General features: G+C 37.1%; 1 protein-coding gene across 1 annotated transcript in view; it reads left to right on the forward strand.

The window, feature by feature from the left end:
- The first annotated feature begins 5,995 nt into the window (after positions 1 to 5,995).
- The window catches only part of LOC113573127 (anoctamin-9), a 14,425-nt gene continuing 420 nt past the window's right edge, over positions 5,996 to 20,000 (forward strand). Inside the window, exons 1-24 of the mRNA XM_081711950.1 lie at positions 5,996 to 6,326; positions 7,495 to 7,575; positions 8,220 to 8,345; positions 8,456 to 8,595; positions 8,909 to 8,958; positions 9,142 to 9,209; positions 9,778 to 9,857; positions 9,952 to 10,086; positions 11,790 to 11,883; positions 12,278 to 12,338; positions 12,432 to 12,514; positions 12,645 to 12,749; positions 12,947 to 13,114; positions 13,303 to 13,339; positions 13,419 to 13,530; positions 13,697 to 13,754; positions 15,181 to 15,278; positions 15,462 to 15,661; positions 15,759 to 15,911; positions 16,135 to 16,282; positions 16,376 to 16,498; positions 16,655 to 16,748; positions 16,908 to 17,020; positions 17,749 to 20,000. The exon at positions 17,749 to 20,000 is cut by the window's right edge and continues 420 nt beyond it. Coding sequence (XP_081568076.1) covers positions 6,297 to 6,326; positions 7,495 to 7,575; positions 8,220 to 8,345; positions 8,456 to 8,595; positions 8,909 to 8,958; positions 9,142 to 9,209; positions 9,778 to 9,857; positions 9,952 to 10,086; positions 11,790 to 11,883; positions 12,278 to 12,338; positions 12,432 to 12,514; positions 12,645 to 12,749; positions 12,947 to 13,114; positions 13,303 to 13,339; positions 13,419 to 13,530; positions 13,697 to 13,754; positions 15,181 to 15,278; positions 15,462 to 15,661; positions 15,759 to 15,911; positions 16,135 to 16,282; positions 16,376 to 16,498; positions 16,655 to 16,748; positions 16,908 to 17,020; positions 17,749 to 17,788 — 2,397 coding nt within the window. The 5' untranslated portion in view covers positions 5,996 to 6,296 and the 3' untranslated portion in view covers positions 17,789 to 20,000. The remainder of the gene's footprint in view (positions 6,327 to 7,494; positions 7,576 to 8,219; positions 8,346 to 8,455; positions 8,596 to 8,908; positions 8,959 to 9,141; positions 9,210 to 9,777; positions 9,858 to 9,951; positions 10,087 to 11,789; positions 11,884 to 12,277; positions 12,339 to 12,431; positions 12,515 to 12,644; positions 12,750 to 12,946; positions 13,115 to 13,302; positions 13,340 to 13,418; positions 13,531 to 13,696; positions 13,755 to 15,180; positions 15,279 to 15,461; positions 15,662 to 15,758; positions 15,912 to 16,134; positions 16,283 to 16,375; positions 16,499 to 16,654; positions 16,749 to 16,907; positions 17,021 to 17,748) is intronic.

Below are 20,000 nucleotides of genomic sequence, written 5' to 3' on the forward strand. Positions count from 1 at the left end.
TGCCAGCCATTAAAGGGGAGTTGCTTAGTCTAAAACGTAATAACATCGGCATAAAACTAAATCTAACTCGTAACTAATCTTAAAGTAAAATGTAGACGCGCAAAAACAACTCTGTAGAAAATGTTACTGTACGATACAATAATATCGGTGTATTAGTATATTTCCTATGTCAACATATTTCAATTTAAATGTGGACAGAAAATCAGCCTCTGGATCACGTTCATGTTGGACCGTATGGACAGGGCACCCTTTAAAAATGCTTTAATAGTTTTTATAGCTCTTATAAACACACACACACACACACACACACACACACACACACACACACACACACTTCTTTAAATGAACCCACGGATGTCAGAGGTGTGTGTGTGTGTGTGTGTGTGTGTGTGTGTGTGTGTGTGTGTGTGTGTGTGTGTGTGTGTGTGTGTGCGTGCGTTCGCGCGCGCGTGTGCGGGTGCATGATATTTATTTATATGTGCAATGCGTATCTACTAAGCAACATTAATGGAGAATAATGAGTTATGTTTTACACAAGTAAGGTTCTGAGGAGGTTATAATTTTACAGGTCAACTACAAATTAATTACATTAGACTTATCTTTTCATAATTTTTCATAATGTTATGTCAACTTATATTTCTCACTTTATCTCTGTCACGTGGCACAGTGATCCAGTCTCAGCTCCCATGTACATTTGTTGGTGAATGACTCTGAGATATCTAATGCTGTTTCCCAAAAAGTATACACACTAACTCTTGCAGCTCTGAAATCTATCCCTCCCTTTCCCCTCCTGTTCTACTCTACATCTGTAAGCAAGGGAGCCTGCCTAGCCCAATATAAATACTTCCTTCAAGTGGTTAGCACAGGCCTTTACTCTAGCAATTACACCATGCTTTCTCTAAGGGTGTGGCAAAAGGGCAGAATTAGGCCTAGGTACTTATTTCCCAAACCTCAGCCCTGCTAATCTAACCAGCACATGGGAATATCCATGAATATGTCAGTAACAAGAGGATGGGGGTGTCAAGGTATGAGATAGACTTGATTTTATTGGTTTAGCATAGAAATGTTGCTGCTCTGAAGACAGAACAAGCGTTGTAACATTGGTGTAAAAAAAGATGCGCAGGATCTTTTTTCTGGAAACATAAAATCTAAAGAACTGTTACAGACTCAGCAAAAAAGCCACCTGTTTGTCATGGTTCCATTTTTCTGTCAAGTAAGCATTTATCTGACACTTTTATCCAAAGCAATTTACAATTACGACTGAGTACAACTTGAGGGTTAAGTGTCTTACTCTGGGTCCCAACATTGGGGCTTGAACAAGCAACCTTACAATTACAAGTGAAGTAACTTAACCACTCCTGTAAGGAAGGTTTGCATCCACTTGATTTTGCTTATCATTCTGCAAGCAGGACAGCTCCTGCCATTGTAGCACTTCTAAGGATTTTTTACATGCATCTGGAAGGTTGTAAACCACATGAACATGCAGACTTCTGTTCTGCATTTAATACAATCCATCCACTAATTCTGGCTGACAAACCAAAAGAGCAGTTTCAATTGGACTCAGAATAAATTACAGTGCATGGATTCTTTATGGGTATGTCACAAAGAGGTGGGAAACACCATGTCCGCTGTGCATTTTGCCTCTACTGGCACACCTCAGGGTAGGGCTCACAAACACCACAGACACCTTTGCTATATATTTTATATGGATTGTTGTCATTGTGGATATCCTGGACACCATATCATTAAGTGTGTGGATGAGACTGCTTTGGTAGGCCTATTGGAGTGGGATGAAGTCAAACATAGTCCTGTTCTCATTGACTGTTCATTAGTGTGTGGCCTCACACCTGTATCTGATTTTTTCTTTCTTTTATTGAGAGTGTATTTTGTTATTGTACTGTATACTGGTATGGACATTCTACAATTACTTATAAGTAGGGCCCTACCAAAGAAAGGCTTTGTTTAGCTGAAGTTTCAGCAACCCCTTTGTGGTCAGAGGTCTAGATATCCCAATATTAGAACCAACCAAGCAAAAAAAAAATTATTCCCATGGTGATAACCCACAAGGGATAACCCAAGCTTAATCACAAGTTTACACTTCCAGATGCACTTACGCACAGCAGCAGACGTGTTTATTAGCATGACGTGTTCCTGTGATCTGAACCTCTGACTATGCAATTGTCTTACCGTACCCGGTGAGCTCCAGGAACACAGTAAATTAACCTACAGGGAAACACTTGTATGACTTGTCATCACATGGCTTTGCTTATAGTTAAAATTATAATTTTTATTATATTAAATCTATTTTAACATGTTCAGTCCATCTAGATTTGGGTTAGTTTACATCCTATAAAAAGCATAATATGAGCAATATATCTATATGTCACCAAACAGTGTGGCCAGAAAATTTCTTTTGTGTTTCCCTAAACACATCTGGATGTAGGATAAAGGGTGAAATGCTACTAATCAGACCATTTTGCTTTTTTTTTCAATTGTTCAGGAGATTTTATTGTTCAGATTTTATGTTCCTTATACCATGCCTTGACATAAATTCCAACTTTGTGAAGTTAACAGCAAACTGAGTCACACCTGGGCCACAGAAATTCTAATTAAATTCTGGGGCTATTTATTAATTTATTTGGTGCTAAGCAACTATGCCAGTGTCAGTCTAGCCTTCTCAGTGAGCTCTGACTTTTCCTCATTGTAGATATAATTTATCTATATTTAAATATGTTCTCATGACTGTCATGGCTTTTCTCTTTTACTTTTTTTTTTTTTTTTTCTCTTTTACTGTGCATTTCAGGCATAGACGGACCTATTTAGAGCTCCATAAATTATGATATCTTCAAAACACACATGAGAATGCTGGCTGGCAGACCTCTCTTTTTGCTGACATATATTGCTACATGTTATTCAACCTACTCACCTGTGCAGCATCTATTGTAACTGATTTAGGTATTTCATAGTTAAATTACTTTTATAGTAGCAGATCCAAGCCCTTTTTTCATTTTAGAAAATATTGTGTTTCCATATTATAGATGGTGTTTCCTTTTTTTACACACCAAAATATTTTATTAAAAGCAGAGACATAAAGGATATTGAACCAAAAATAAATCTCATCTACTTAATCCTTTGCATGAATTATTTGCAAACATTTATCTAAACCATGTGTGAGTGGTGAGCTGATATTTGTCTGTAAAAGTATTCTTGAGTCTGAGAGTCAGAGAGGTACTATAAACATGTAACATAATAATTATAAATATTTACAAACACAAATTATTCAATGAAATAGTCCTTACAGAACAAAGGGGTTAAATACAAAGTATTTACATCAGCTTGCCACAAAACCCCAGTGATAGCAAAGCAAATATTAACCTCCCAAAGGCTGCTGGGAAATATGCAAATGAAGTACAAATGCCAGTGGTGGTGATATAGGAACAGTTACTGTAGTGTTAATCCAATGTTTTGCACCAACCTGACACTTTATTTAAAAAACAAATAAACAAACAAAAAACACTACTTTTCACCTTCACTCACTGTCCACTGGTACAAATCTTAAAGGTACAATTTTTAGCTGTATAGTATAATTACAAGTATAAGTATATATAAGTATATATAAGTATAAATGTACAATTCAGTCATCCTCTACCTCATTCATCACTGGTCAGTTTCTCACCTCAGGACCACTGTTCTTATTATGACATGATAGTCACATAGGCCTAGTTGTGGGTGATGAGCTGGTATCAGGGACAGGAATGTTGCAGAAGCTCTTACTACTGAATTGAGAGTGGTCTAAGGGATAATGGGCTAAGGGATAATTTACACAAATTATGCATGTTAACAAGAGCTTTAGATTCTTACTGAGTACCTACAAAGTGTAGGGTAATTGTAAGGTAGATGTTTCTATGTTGTGAGCACCCCTAGTTACGCAAGATGGTAGGCCTTCTCCAAAAAGGTGTTAGAATCCTTTTGTAATGTCATACTGAGCCATGAAAGGTATCGATTGAAGATCTATGAGCTACAATTAAGATCTAGGCTAATATTTTTCATCAGGTGTCATAGTTAAGTTGCTGTATAGGGAACAACAGATCGATCTCTGTATGAATGTCAGAAGTGCTGCATTTTTAGCCTGTGGTCATTAGTTATTAATCGAAGATATTTTTAAGGCCCCTTCAAAACAAAGATGATGGCGTGATCAAGTGTTGATCCCATTTCTTTAACAGCTAATTCAGTTATCAAAAGCGAATATATTTTAATAAAATATAATGTAATATAATAATAAAATGTTATATGTATGTGTCAAAACAATATTCTGCTTTTATCCTTACAGAATGATGAGACATTGGCCTATATACAGGCATTTAGACTTTATAAGGTCCTTCAAACCCAAAAGACTTGCAAATATGCAAACCAACTTAATCATCATGTTGCGACAGCCAGCTTGTACCATCTGTTCCTCAATAGTTCGGAGTTAACATAGCTAGTTGGTATTACCATTTTAGTATCACGATTAGCATCTCTCTGATAGCATTAGCTATAATAATGAGCAATGTTGCAAATTTTAATTTAGTTGGCAGCTCTTAGCTGATGTGTTATGATGTGTATCTAAACAAATAATAGTGATACAGTCCAATGACAGTACAGTCACCTTACATGAATCTGTATCTGTAGCAGAATTAAAATGTTGTACCTGACCATAGTGCACATAGCTAAGTATATATGACGCAGCGCAAAGCGCGTGGATGCTTCACATAAGACAGAATGATAAAACATGCTATTAAAGAAAAAATTAATTGTTACAAATGCAATTAATTAAAATAACGTTAATTATACTTATTTCAAACAGAACATTATGCTCATTTAAATACATAAAATGAAAAAGAGATAACAGCTGCATTAAAATAAATGATTAATAACAGACATAAGGTGCATAAAATCAAATTAAACATATAGATATATAGATGAGATCAAATATAGCGACAGAATAAACTAAGGATTAAAATAAGTAAAACAAGAACAGATTCCGCATAGGAACTTAAGAGTAGATTCTGCCATTAGTGAGGGACCTTTATTTTGAAGAACCGAAATCTAAATGACTGCGTATATGCGTCATCATTGTGTAAGGATGCGTAATAATGCTTTGACACGCGCTTTGCCATCTTTTATGGATTTAACTGTTGAAGAAATGTTATCACGACTGTGCATCAATGCTCCAACTCCCCGCTTCCATTACCAAAATGTGTGCGCATCTGAAACCGTCTATTGTAGACGATTTATTCATACATGACCCGATGCTTTTGTTCTACAGCATTATTCTTAAACTTTCGAAGATTTTTTAGTTGCGATCTATTTTCCCCATTAAATGTAACGTCTTTCTTGTGTGAGCATTACCAATACTGATATAACAATTATCCTGTCGCAGTATAGCCACTGGTGCCATCAAGTGTCAGAAATGTGTTACGGCCGTTAAGACTGACAAAACCACTCACGATTAGTAACTTGGCAACTGTTGTTGACTTCTTAAACATTGACACACTTGCTGAATATATAATGATTTTTGCTCGTTTCTCATCAGATAAGCTTTTCGCCTCTTTAGGTTTATTTTGAAGAACCTTATTAAATGACTATTTTTTTTAAATGATTATACATATTAAATGACTATACATTTACTTATAAATGGCTATACACCTTATTAAATGACTGACTTAACGCATCATCGTTGTGTAAGGATACGTGTAATAATGATTTGACACATACATACATACAATAAAAGATGTAAATACATACAATAAAATACATATAAATGTATTTACATGTATTACATGTATTACATGTAATGTAAATACATACAATAAAAGATGTAAAGACATACAATAAAAGATGTAAATACATACAATAAAAGATGTAAAGACATCTTTTATTAATTCATTTAGCTGTTAAGGAAATGTGTATCAGTGGCACAAATCTCCACCACTAAGAGGCTATACAACTTAAGCCAACTTGTTTTATTCTATCATACTTGGGTTATTTTAAGGTATGTCTAAGACACCTGAAGCATGATACATTCAACGAAGCCAACAGGTAACATTCCAAAGGTATGTGCAGTTTAAAGAGAGCAAAACATGAATCTCTTCTGGCGGTGCGGAAGTAGAGGCAAGCTTTGGAATATCGGTTCCAGTGTCGAATGAATAGTCCCAAGTTTGTTCACCATGTAACAGAGGCGATGGAGTAACTTTATTGGAGTTTACAGTATTGCATTTATCAGCTGGATTTACCAACTAGATTTATCCCCAGTTATGGAACGCAGATGTAGCCACAAGAGACAGGTGAGGAAAATATGCAGTCGTCCTCGTGTATGTGTGCGCTGATAGTTTACTTTTTTTGAGGGTAAAGTTTAATTTTGGACTTTACTCCCCGCAGTGTGTCCCTCCAATTGAAACTGATTTGCGAGTTATTTAGTAAGGCATCACTGTTATAGCCTAGCAACTACGTAGTGTATTTACTAATTTTGAACTGGGCGCAGTATAAAATTGCTATAAAACTGAAGAAAACGCTAAATTGCTTCTGCCATTAATGATATGCAGCGGCTTTAGCATTCAGTTTCATATAGAGAAGGTTTTCAGGATTACTATGTATCTGAGCTATTACTATTTAAAATTTCCATTGGAATGTTAAAGGGCAGGATGGAAACCAGACCATCCGTGATTAAATTCAATTTTATGTACTTGCCATAATTTTCACATCAGGAAATGTTATATACAGAAAATATAATGGTTCGTCTTTCACTTCTTTCGTTTTTATGTAGTGTAATGAACGTGAAGTTTAGTACTTATAATAAACAGTGACTAGGAACAGAAAGAGGATTATATGGCTTCTCAGAACCACAGGTACCTTGGATCACTGTAGTGTTTATATTAATTTACAGTAATACACTTCTTTATGCAATCCTCTTATATGACTCGTGTGAATGCTTGCTGTTCAAATTAGGTGCTTACAGCAGTTTCTTTGATTAAAAAAAAAATTAGAAATGTTTTCATATATTTTATGACACTCTTCTCGTATTGTCGTCGTACAATACGAGAAGAGTGTCATAAACTATATGAAAACATTTCCCAGTGTACTTCTGCTTCTAATTTTTTTTTTTTTTTTTTTTTTTTTAAATCAAAGAAACTGCTCTGATCATTTGGTATCTTAATCTCTGGCATTTTACTCAGGCCAGTTTAAGTTCACCTAAGGAAGAATCACTGTAGTTATGGTGTACGGTCTTTTGGAGTCTTCAGACAAAATAAAGATTGGTTTGTGTAAAACGTTGTAGATCAGCATTGCAGCTTTGGTGCTTGTTTTGCTTTGTTGTAGTAAACTTTGACCTCTGGCTTTGTACTGAGAACATTTTTTAGAAGGCTGCTTCTTCATTTTCACTCTGCATTTCTTTTTTAATATGCATTTCTCTGTTGTCAACGTTTGCATTTGATAGTGTGACATTGTAATTTATAGCAGGGGAGTATCGAAATGTTGGAAACAATTGGAGTGGTGAAGAAAGAGAATGGCAGCAGTAATCTGCTTCTGCTACCTGCGGTAAGAACCTGTACCATAACACGCATCACTACACCTGTACTACACCTGTACCATACCACACATCTCTACACCTGTACCATACCACACATCACTACACTTGTACCATACCACACATCACTACACCTGTACCATACCACACATCACTACACTGCCATCTGGTAAGAACCCGGTATTGTATTTATTGTCATCTCTTTTAATCCCTGGTCATAATTGCATATTTTTTGTCTGACTCATTTATGTTTTCTATTTTTAGTGCCAATTTCAGTAATAGTGTTGAACTGTGAAATGGTTGTAATTTCAGTTTTGGATAATGCTCTTTCCTCATAAACCCACATTTGAATTAGTGTACTTTTGACATGCTACAGAAAATTGTACAGAATGATTTGTATTGTTTTCTCTTGACATGGGTGAGAATACAGTGAGAATACATATTTTTGTTATTGTTGTAACCACATTGCTTATGCAAAAATGAAAAAACTATAGGATTTTAAGAGCAGATTACTTTCAAGAGCGGGAATGTGAGAAGGAATGTGATTCCTACCAGGTTGTTCTGGCACTAATGCGTCTGTTTATAGTACCATCTATGACTAGTCCCTGTTAAAGTCACTAGTGTCACATGTCTTAAAACGTGGTACCCTTCATAGCACTCCCCTCGGTCTTTTGACTATGTTCTGGTGAGCCAGAACTCAGAAGATAATGAGAGCAAAGGGAGTGTGAAGAAGGAGAGGGACTTCATTAGTGCTTTAAAGGACAAGAATCTGCAGATAATGGTAAGTTTTCATCAGTTAAATTTTGCAAGCAGTGTTATGTTGAGCAGTTATGTACAGTAGCTTTATCTACATTGTTTTTATTGATATTATATTACCTTTTTATGTGGCAGAAATTTGTTGATGATGATAACATTTTCTATGGAATCAAAGCCCCAAAAGAGATTTTTGAGACATACAAACATCTACTTAAAGTGTCTGATGCCTGTAATTGGAGCTGTGCGCATCAGGGTCATATACCACAATCAACGAGGTAATTGCACACAAACTCTCTCTCTCTCTCTCTCTCACACACACACACACACACACACACACACACAACACACACACACACACACACACACACACACACACACACACACACACACGCCTAGGTCATACATAAATAACTGCTTTTTTTTACATCTACAAAGCTGAGAGAGTCAATGAGATTAATTTCTAAGTCATGCTTGGTGATCAGACTTATGTACATCAGAGTCATTTCCAGTGTCTCTCTCAGAGAAGATTGTTGAATTTTTACTAAATTTAAACGCCAGCACATTTACAGTTCTGTGACTATTTTTCAGGATACGGATAGTTGACTTTATCTTGCACCATTCCAGCATAAACACTGAAGGTGAGTACAGGCTTCATTAGCGTGTCATTGCTTTAACATTACCTTATAAGATTCCAGCTGCTATTTCAGTATAAAGAGCCATTGTATTTCTGTCCAAGTAAAGTATATCGCTGCTTAATTTATTGAAATAAGATAAATTCACAAAATCTTATTATTAGCACATCCTCTCTCTATTGCTCTCAGGTGGACCAGAGTTCCTGTCAGACCTTATTAAAAGCAACGTGTTTGCAGCTCAGTTTTGTCTACATGAGGTTGGAATTAATACTAAAAGAACTGTTCTTTCCTTTCAGTATTCATTTATTTTATTTCTAATGTCTTACAACTTGATATATGGTCATTACCTCTCTTGCAGTACAAGCAGAGTTTGCCCATGACTTTAATCCTAGTTCTCTCATTTATTGTTTTACACCCACTTCTCAAATAACAATTATTTTTTTGTCAAATAGCATTGTTTGAAGGTATCATACACAAAGTATGTTGTAATCCTATATGCCAGGATGTCTTTTCTTTGGGTTTTCCCTGAGTGCTGCATCATGGCTTTCACATTCATACCTCAGTTCTAAAACAGAAATGAAAAAATGCTTTTTTTCACCTATTTTTTGCCTTATGAATTATTTAAAGACCTTATGAATTCAGTGTATGTTGACACAGTTAGTGGTGTACCATGAGAAGGTGAACTGTAACTGTGCAAATACAAGCACAGTTGCAAGTATTGTCTGTCAGTGTAAAGAGAATAACAACACCCTACAGCTGTGGTCCATTTACCGTCACTTGCATAAAATTCCAGACAACATCTTATATATTCATTCTTAATTTTAGAAAGAGGAACAAAAAGTATTGAGAAAAAGCTGGGCTCGGTGGACGGCCTGTTTTAATGGGCAACCCATAACGAATGTAAGGTAGTGTGTATTAATCTCACTCAAAACAAACTATAAGACAAGTAGTCACGGGGCTAAAGACAAGCTGAGATTCCCATTTGTGTGTGTGTAACAGGAACTACTTTGGGGAGAAAGTCGCTTTGTATTTCCTGTGGCTGGGATGGTACACATTTCTGCTGATCCCTGCTGCTGTGCTGGGGATCATTGTCTTCCTTTATGGCCTAGCATTCATCAATACTGATCCTCTCATGTGAGTTTGAAGTTATTAGCTTAATGCTATAGTAAAGATAATTATATTTGTCAAAATATGTGTATGCGTTTGTTAGTTTTGCTGTTTTGCTCCATTCAGTATACCGGCATTAACTAAATGCTGGAGTACCATTAAGTATTCCAGTACCACGTAATTCTAAAAATAGTGTTTTTCATTTACACTTTATTTTAAGAACATATTTGAAAGCTATAGGTTTTAAGTAGTACTCAGAAAGGTCTGTGCTCTCTTTACTCTGAATGCTGTTTGTTAAAAAAGGTTGTGTCTCGGACATAAAACTCCCTCTATGGGAGGGCACAAAACTTTGAAATCAGTGTTTCACCCAAACTAGCCACATATTTTGAAAGAGCTGTGTTTGGTTTAGGTGATGTAAACAGATAGGATTTACTTATATGATGTATGGTGTGCAATCTCTAACATTCTACAGGGAAATGCTACCTAATCCAGACATGTTTCATGTCATGGAACTGTGATGTCAGAAACTGGAACCTTTTTATGCCATTACTTGTTCACAGAGCAGTTTTCTGGCATACACTCCATGACACACAAACATCTTCATCATGTGTCATCACGTTTCATCTTGGGTTCATTCAAAAGGTGCCTGTAATGCCAGTTGGTCCTCTTCACATCCACTCCCTCTCATGGCATGGATGATCTCCTTTCAGAAGCTCATGCGCTCAACTCTGCACTTTACTGCTGCTCCTCTAGGCTTAACACATTTAGAGAATCCTTGGAAGGATTGTCTTAGTTTGGGCAATATCAGCTTTCTTCCACGGCTACTGCCTGATGGAGACTCAGCATCATATACACCAAATATTAGGATAATTCTCAGTTATTGTTTGGAAAGCAGATTTTTATGCAAAACCCATGGATTACACTAAATAATAATCGCAGCTAATGCATTTCAGCAAGCCAGTCACAAAGTTCTTTTTAGGAAGTGTGCCTCTAGTGTGAGCCGAGAGCAAGTCAACAGTACAAACCACATCCTGAAAAAATGTCACAAGCACAGTATGCTCCAGAGACCTTGCTTAATGGGGTAGAAATTCTTCAAATCCTACTCCTTCAATCCATCTACTCATTTTTGTGATTATCTTCTGTAGTTTTTGTGAGTAATTTACGATGAACTGGCACAAAGAATGATCGATGGTTAATGTTGGATTGAGTTGTTTATATTGCCAGCGAGACACCACTGTTAATCATGCAATCTGACACAATTTCTGTTCTACGCAGGAAGCAGCTCAGAGGTTTTGGAACATTTAACTAATATTAAGTTGTAATAATAATTGTAATAATACATTTATGCTTCTTTAATCTTTACTATTTAAATTATTTTCTGAACCATGTGAAACCAAGTTGAACAGGAGTTTTAATCTTCTCACAAAAGGCTTGGCTGGTTAAATATGACCACATTATGACTGATAAATCTGAAGGCTCTTATTAGTTTTAAACAACAGCTAGGTGTAAATTTTGGTCAGTAATCAACCACTTGCTTGTGATTTATAATGCCATAATGCCACTTGAAAAGCTCCTTAGATCTTAAGAGTAACAAATAATTTGTCTGGATTTTAGTGTTCCTAGAGTCGGTCTGTTGGGTTCTAATTCATAAAGTATATTTTCTTAACAAGTGTGCATGCCTGTGTGTGTTTGTGTGGTGGTGTGTGCATGTACAAATACATTGATCACAGAAAGGAAGTGTGTGAATCGGACACTATCATGTGTCCACTGTGTGATAAGAGATGCAGAGTCTGGCAGCTCTCTGATACGTGCACATTTGCAAAGGTATTCTCTCATGCATATCATCTAATACAATTTAAATAACCTTATATTTACTGAATTCCTTTTGTTTTGCATCTTGCAGTAAATTTATTGATACCTATCCTGCTGAATCCATGACCTAAACAGTTTAGTTTCTTGCTGTAACTCATGATTGAATGTGCCATTTAGTTAATCGATCTTACACAAGCTTTAGGTGTTTTGAGTAGGGAAAACCAATCAGCAAGAGTACTTTTTTTTTACAGTGGTTGGAAAACATTCCTCACAGGAACCACTCTGAACTGATGAGATAGCTAGAGTTAGCTAGAGTTAGCTCACTACATGTTGTACTTGACATTTACTGCCCAGAAGAACAGTGATAAGAGCACAGGTGTCACAATCTGTCTTTCTCCCTGTGCAGTTTAGCATGCTTTTCGATAATGAGGGAACAGTCGCATTTGCAATGTTTATGGCAGTCTGGGGTAAGTTCTGCTCTGTGCCTTCAAACTGTAAATTCTCAGGAGTACCTCTCACACCTTGTTTAACGTGAGAAAATCACGGCTTTTCTCTTTCAGCTACTGTGTTTTTAGAGTTCTGGAAATGCCACAGAGCATCATATGTATATGAGTGGAAGGTCTTTGACTGGTGTGAAGAAGAGGTAGGAAAATATTTTTTCACACTTTAGTACAATACCAGTACAATGCAATAAATAGGGTACTCTAAGAATTCATAGAATTAGACTGAACAGGTAACGCTGATAGCTTCTTTGTGTGCATGTGCATGTGCAGGAGGAGCTGATTCTGGAAATTGTGAATAATTATAACTGTGAACCAAGGAATCAAAGTCACTCCTACCTACGGAGCACAGTAATAATGGTGTTGGTGACACTCATGGTGAGGACATCAAACTCACCTTTCATTCCGCTCTCCATATATACACATGAAGCCATGAGCTGACCCAACAATGGATATAAAACAAAGATGTATATACCCCAGAGTTAATAAGATTTTTTAAAAATCTGTGTGTGTGTGTGTGTGTGTGTGTGTGTGTGTGTGTGTGTGTGTGTCTGTGTCGGTGTGTATCTGCACAGCTGCTGCTGATCATTGGCTTGACACATGCCTTGGTGGTCTTCAGGGTAATAGCCAGCGTGGAGTTTGCTAAGCACACTGACTGGCCGTTCCTCAGTGAAAACTCCATTATAGTGGCTTTCTTGCTAGCAGCTGTACTGCATTTCATCACAATAACAGTCATGACTCATGTAAAACACACTTCCTCTCAACCTCGCTTTTAAGAATGTTTTGTAAATGAATCCCTTTATCTTATAACTACAATAATGCTGTCTAGTGCTTTCTCCAATATGCCATAGACTTTACTGAAGGAAAGAGTTTCTATCCAAATTAAACAAAAATAATCACCATCTCACTCTTCACCTCTTATCTCCATCAGGTCAATCGAATAGTGGCCCTAAAGCTGTGCGAAATTGGTCAGTGGAAAAAAGACATTCCTTAGGATTTGTAACACTGCCACTACAGATCAGTTAATTCATCCTTTTTCTCTTTTAGAGAAAGTACGGTCCCACGATGCCATTGAAAGGAGTTTCACAGTAAAGATGTTCACCTTCCAGTTCTTCACTCTTTTCTCCTCACTCATTTACACTGCATTCTTCCTTGGCAGGTAGGGACACATGACAGAGCAAAATTACATTGCTAAATACTTTATAAATATTTGAACAATACCAGTGCTTTGAGTTCATGTTGATGTGTTCCCGGATATGGAGCACAGCATTTATGGTGATGTTTTCCCCAATATGCAGGACAGTGTATATGTTTATGTTTTCCAGGATAAATGGACATCCTGGGGGTTATGTGAGGATAGCTGGAATCTGGAGATTAGAGGAGGTGACTCCATTATGTTCAGTTTTACACTGATCAGCATTATCGGGGAGGTTACATTCAAAATGTCATATATTATTTAGTATGTTTTATTTTCACTTTCAATTGTATAAGGTTCAAGGTTCAAAGTGTGTTGTATTAACAAGGTTTGTTAAGGTACATTGAGTATTACTGTGTACATTATTTTTGATAAAACACCGTGAAAGGAAATGTAAAATGACTGATTATGTAAAGTGGGCTCGAGCCCAGGTCAGCTAGGTGACGACACCAACAGCTCACTGGGTGAGTACCCACATGCTAAGGATGGTGGGCCCGTGTGCAGACCAGTTAGATCTTGGATCAGGTAAAACAAGAGGAAAAACTAAACACCATGCCAGAGAACAAAGGATGCCACGGGAAAACGGCAACCCCGATGCACGAGGAAAACCAAACTAAAACTTCCCAAACAAAACCAGAAAACGGGGAGGAACTTTAATGGCTAAGGGAAGCCTCAGGAGAGAGACAGACTCAAGAGGGAAAACTCGAGAAAGGAGGGGACGTGTAAAAACACGAACACCCTTGCAGACAAGAAGTGAGGTGTAGCACGAGGGTTCACAGACCTCAATACCTGAAGTTACCAGCTAGAAGCTTGGCTCAAAACTTTAGCAAAAACCCAGCAGTGAATGACTGGGGTCACTGGGGTTATATAGATCTAGCCTAGCTGTTGGGCATCAAGGCTGATTAGTATTATAGTTGACTCAAGGCCTCCCTCTGGTGGCCGGAGGGGGCCTTGGCTTGGTGCCAACACTTACTTTAATAACTTTATTATATCACAGAAGTAACTTAGATGCTTTAGTCTTTGTTTCTTAATTGTTGAGCTTAATAAAATAGGCCTGCATGATTTATAAAGCCTATTACAACAAGATCAGGCCTACCTTAAAAACAAAACAAAACAAAAACAAGGGGCTTATTTGTGTAATGCATAAACACTTCACAGTTATTAAGATATTAGATTAAACCAGTTATATCGACATAAAAGCAATTAATTGGCAGTGGTAGCTCAGTGGTTAAGGTATTTGACTGGTAATTGGAAAGATTCTGGTTTAAGTTGCCACTGTTGGGCCCCTGAGCAAGGTCCTTAACCCTCAATTGCTCAAGTTGTAATCAGTCATAATTGTAAGTCGCTTTGGATAAAAGTGTCAGCTAAATGTCATAAATGTAATGTAGTAATTAATTCAAAACTGGGTTTAAATGTTGACTTGGACATAAAGCATAAACTGTTGGGACATATTTGAGGAGCAAAGGGTTTCTGGGCACAGTGTATTTGAAAAATCAAATTAGCAAACGGTACTTATGATTTTTAATGGTCTCTGCACAAGGTATGCTATTTAGGTTTTCCACCAGGGGGTGCTATGAACTGACAATGTGAGTGATTTATTGCTCTTCTGTTCAGTGCCACCCTAGTGGTTGTCTGATGGACCTGTTCATTCAGATGGGCGTCATCATGTTCCTCAAACAGACCATCAGCAATGTGATTGAGTTCTCTGGCCCGTAAGTCAGGAGTCTGTTAATGTGAAAAAAATTCAAGGTGGTTATATTCATGAAGAAAGTGACTAAGGGTTTGTTTGTGTTGTATATGTGCCTGTTTTTTTATGTTTTTGATGTTTTGTATTAGGTGTTCATACACTCTCCTCACAGCTGGCGAATATGTAAGCACCTGCTCTCTCTCCACAGTTGGTTCATGCGCTGGTTGAAGAGAAGGAAGAGTCGGAAACTGAGGAGAAAAGTTTGTCAGTGCTTGAAGAAAGAATGTATGGTAGCCACAGCAGGGAGTGCTGAACTGTGTGACAATTGCAAAATTAAAGATCTGCTCAGGAACTTTGATCTGAAGCATGTCGACAGCTTCAGCCTTTTCAATGAGTTCCTAGAGATGGGTAGAGTTATATTTTTATAGAGGCCATCATTCACTATCATTGATTTTTTTCAGAATTTGTTAATTAAAATTTTACTTATCATGCGCCCTCTCCTTAGTTCTGCAGTTCAGTTTCACCACCATCTTTGTGGCGGCGTTTCCTCTGGCTCCTCTGCTGGCTCTGCTCAACAACATCATCGAGATCAGGCTGGATGCCATAAAAATGGTCACCTTGGAGCGCAGGCTGCTGCCCAAGAAGACCAAAGACATTGGTGAGGCTAGAGGCTGATGCTTAAGGCCTGGGCTGTGTGTATATGCATAAAAGAGCAATGGTAACACATGGCTGTTGATTGTTTTTTGGTGAGGACATTTAAATAAATCCAGTTTATATACAAAACCATTAGATATTCTGTACATAATGTGCATAAAATATTTAATGTCTAACTAATAGATAAGTCATGTATGTGAATTTTTGTATGTGCATCTTGCATTTAGGTGTTTGGACAGATGTGCTGGAAATAATTGGTGTGCTAGCAGTCATTGCTAACGGTATGGTCATTGGGATTACGTCTGATTTTATCCCTCGTTTGGTATATCGCTACCGCTATGGACCCTGTGCTTCCTCCAATGCTACTGATGTTGAGTAAGCCAAACTATCACAGTACACAGAGCAATTACATGGAAAATGCCACATTTTCATAATAGTACATAACAGCATTCGCTTTCTTTCACACAGTTGTATGTCTGGTTATATCAAAAATACTCTGTCCATTGCTAATATCAATGATGAAAACATCCGAAGAGACTTTTTACCACTACAGCTGATTACGCACAATCAAATGAATGTGACATACTGCAGGTACTGATAATAATGGTTGTTTAGTGCAATTGCACATTCATTGAAAGAAATTTTAATCCCAATAAGATCTTAATTATATGTGTTCTATCAAATCTGTTATCTTCACCTGGAGCTCATGTGTATATGATATTTTCGTTGTGTTTTGTGTTTCCATAGCTATAAAGATTATCGGAGTAATGAGGACTATACCTTGACCAGTCAGTTTTGGGTCATCCAGGCAGTCCGTTTTGCTTTCATCATTCTATTCGAGGTATTGTAGAGCAGAGAATAATAAAGATAAGACAAAATATAATCACATATAATTTCACATATAATCACATGGCTTGGTGACGTCGTTTTAAATTCTGCTTACTCCCTGTGTCTCCCCTACCATCTTGACCCAAAATATGTTCCACCTCTATTTGAGCAGCATGTGGTGGTGGTGTGTAAGAGCATAGCAGGGTGGTATGTCCCAAGCTCTCCTTTAGAGGTGAAAAACAACAGGCTAGAAGACAAACTGCACAGACTCAAGAAAGAGCTGAGGTCAGTGTCAACTCTACTGACCTACTGGAACCAAATCAGCTGTGATTATCATTTTTCAAAATAAATTGAACGTTGAATTTTTGTATGCAGCTTTAGCAGAAAACCAAACCCTCGGTATTTTGGTTCGTTTCATTATTAAGTTTGCCATTGTACCTTACTGAGCTGCTGATGCACCATAGAATTTAGGTGTACAGAGTATTATGAATTAATGTGAATTCATGATACATTAATGCATTTACATGGGCAGTTTTTTATAGAACACAGAGTTAGCTCACATTAATGATAAGTTTTCACAGCATGATAAATAGCAGCAACAGCTGAAAAGGCAGTCCATTAAGCATCCACCAGACTAGCCTTTGAGGATGCATCTGAAATACGCAAACCTTTATACATCGTCTATAATGGGCTTTATGTACCTTAGTTTTTATATCAGCCATCATCAGTTCTTCAGTGATGTATGAATAATTTCACTGTGAAATTGAGCAAGTCAGGGTGTTGGTGTCAGAGTCAACCAAACTAAACAAAAGGAAGCCAATTATGGCATTAAATCTTTGGGATTTTTTAATTATTTCATCTACTAGAAAACTATGACTGGCTAATACATGAAGGAAAAGTAAAAATGAATACTGTATATCCCTTGCAATTGCATGGAGCAGGGTCAGTTGCACCGATTGTAAGTCCTGAATTCACCAGAACATTTTAATTAACTGTTTTGTACTTTCCCACAGACCTGAAAGAGAAAGATGTACTCTGTCTGAGAATGCCTGACAATAGGTATTCCCCAAACCAAGAGTCTTCGACCACAGAACAAATTCAATTGTCAATTTCTGAAACCACTAAGCAGGTGTCTTAAACTTCACTGAGAAGGCTTGAAGGAGAAACACTAGCTGCTAGCCTGCAGTATGTTTCAATATGCATCATGACTCAACCTTTATAGAGCATTTTTCAAAGTGAGTCTATGTTTGACTTTTCCCTAATATATTATGCATATAGTTATGTGCAAAATAATGGCAGTGTGTTTAAAACAACTCAGAAAAAGATCAGTCCTCATAATAGCATTTATTTCCATATACACACAGACACTGGGAGCACTGCACATTCAATTCCAAATGAAAACATGAACGAAATATAAATGTTTAAACTGAAAATGAAGAAAAAAGAATATTGGATTTAAAAAGAAATAGCAGTATCTTCATTTTCATTTACAAACTCCAATATTTACAGTATAAACTGAAAGTTGTTTACAGATTTAGCTTTTCTGTTGATCAGTGAACTAACATTTAGTTGTATAACCTTTATTTCTGATAACTGCTATACATCTGTGTGGCATGGAGTCAACTAACATCTGACACCTGCGAACAGATATTCCAGCCAAAGCTGACTGGACTACATTCCACAGTTCTTCTGCATTCACGGGTTTTGCATCAAAACCAGCATTTTTGATGTCACCCCACAAATTCTCAATCGGACTGAGGTCTGGGGATTGGGCTGGCCACTTCATAACATCAATCTTGTTATTTTGGAATCAGGATGTTGCCCGCTTGCTGGTATGTTTGGGGTCGTTGTCCTGCTGAAACACCCATTTCAAGGACATTTCTTCTTCAGGATAAGGCAACATGACCTCTTCCAGTATTTTGATATATTCAAACTGGTCCATGGTGCCTGGTATGTGATAAATGGGTCCGACTCCAAAGTATGATAAACATCCCCAAACCATTATGCTTGCACCTCCATGTTTTACAGTCTTCACAGTGTACTGTGGGTTGAATTCAGTGTTTAGGGGTCATCTCATAAACTGTCTGTGGCCTTTAGACCCAATAAGAACAATCTTGCTCTTATCTATCCATAGAATGTTGCACCACTTCTCTTTAGGCCAGTCAATGTGTTCTTTGGCAAACTGTAACATTTTCAACACGTCTTTTTTTCAGCAATGGTACTTTACGAGGGTTTCTTGCCAACAGTTTGGCTTCACATAGGCATCTTCTGATTGTTGCAGTACTCACAGGTAAATGAAGATCTTCTTTGATTTCCCTGGAGCTGATCACTGGATGCTTCTTTGCCATTCTTGTTATTCTATGATCTACGCGGATGGTAGTATTTCTTTTCCTACCACGTGTTTTGGGTTTTGTTTGCCATTTTAAAGGATTTGAGATCAATTTAGCTGAGCAGCCAGTTATTTTCTGCACTTCTTTATATGTTTTCCCCTCTCCAATCAACTTCTTGATCAAAGTTCTTTCTCCTTCAGTACAATGTCTGGAATGGCCCATTTTACTCACTGAGCAAGAGCTAAAACCAGCAGGTACAACATTTACTGCCCTCCTTCTTTAAATAAGGGCCATAAGTGTGACCTGTTTCTTCATAGAATGAATGACCTCACTAATTGAACTCCACACTGCTATTGATTTGATCATGCCCCTTTCACTGAATGAGTCAATTACACCCAATTAGCAGTGTGCATGTCATGACTGTTGATTCTGTTGGTTGCCCTTTACTCAGCTACACCTAGTCATGAATTTTTTCCCATGTTGTATTATCTTTTCTGCCAAAATCAATAATTAAATACATTAGTGAAGGTAGACTGCTATTATTTTGCACATAACGGTATATAGTTTTGTATTTTTGTGTCTGAATTTATACTTTTATTCTGCCTAATTGTTTTTCATATGTTTTAACTGCATACAATTTTGTTTATTTGTTACCCTTTTACTTCATGGATACAAGAAATATGTACATGAAGAATAGATTTGTTGATGTTAATCATACAATTGTACATTCAGCCTAAAAATGAATGTATGCAAATGAATTATGTTCTATTATAAGAAGGAGAATGTCATAAAAGTACTGTTTTCTTAACAATGAATAACAAAAATCCATATTATGTGCCTAATGACACTGTGAGCAGGTTTGACATGGGTTGTAAATAGAAATTCATGCACAAAAAAATCTCCAGCTTTTGCAGAACTGGGCCTGTTTCCTAGAC

The sequence above is a fragment of the Electrophorus electricus genome, chromosome 4 (genome assembly GCF_041902795.1).
Source record: "Electrophorus electricus isolate QZ-2024a chromosome 4, ASM4190279v1, whole genome shotgun sequence".
In the NCBI taxonomy this organism is placed as follows: Eukaryota; Metazoa; Chordata; class Actinopteri; order Gymnotiformes; family Gymnotidae; genus Electrophorus; species Electrophorus electricus.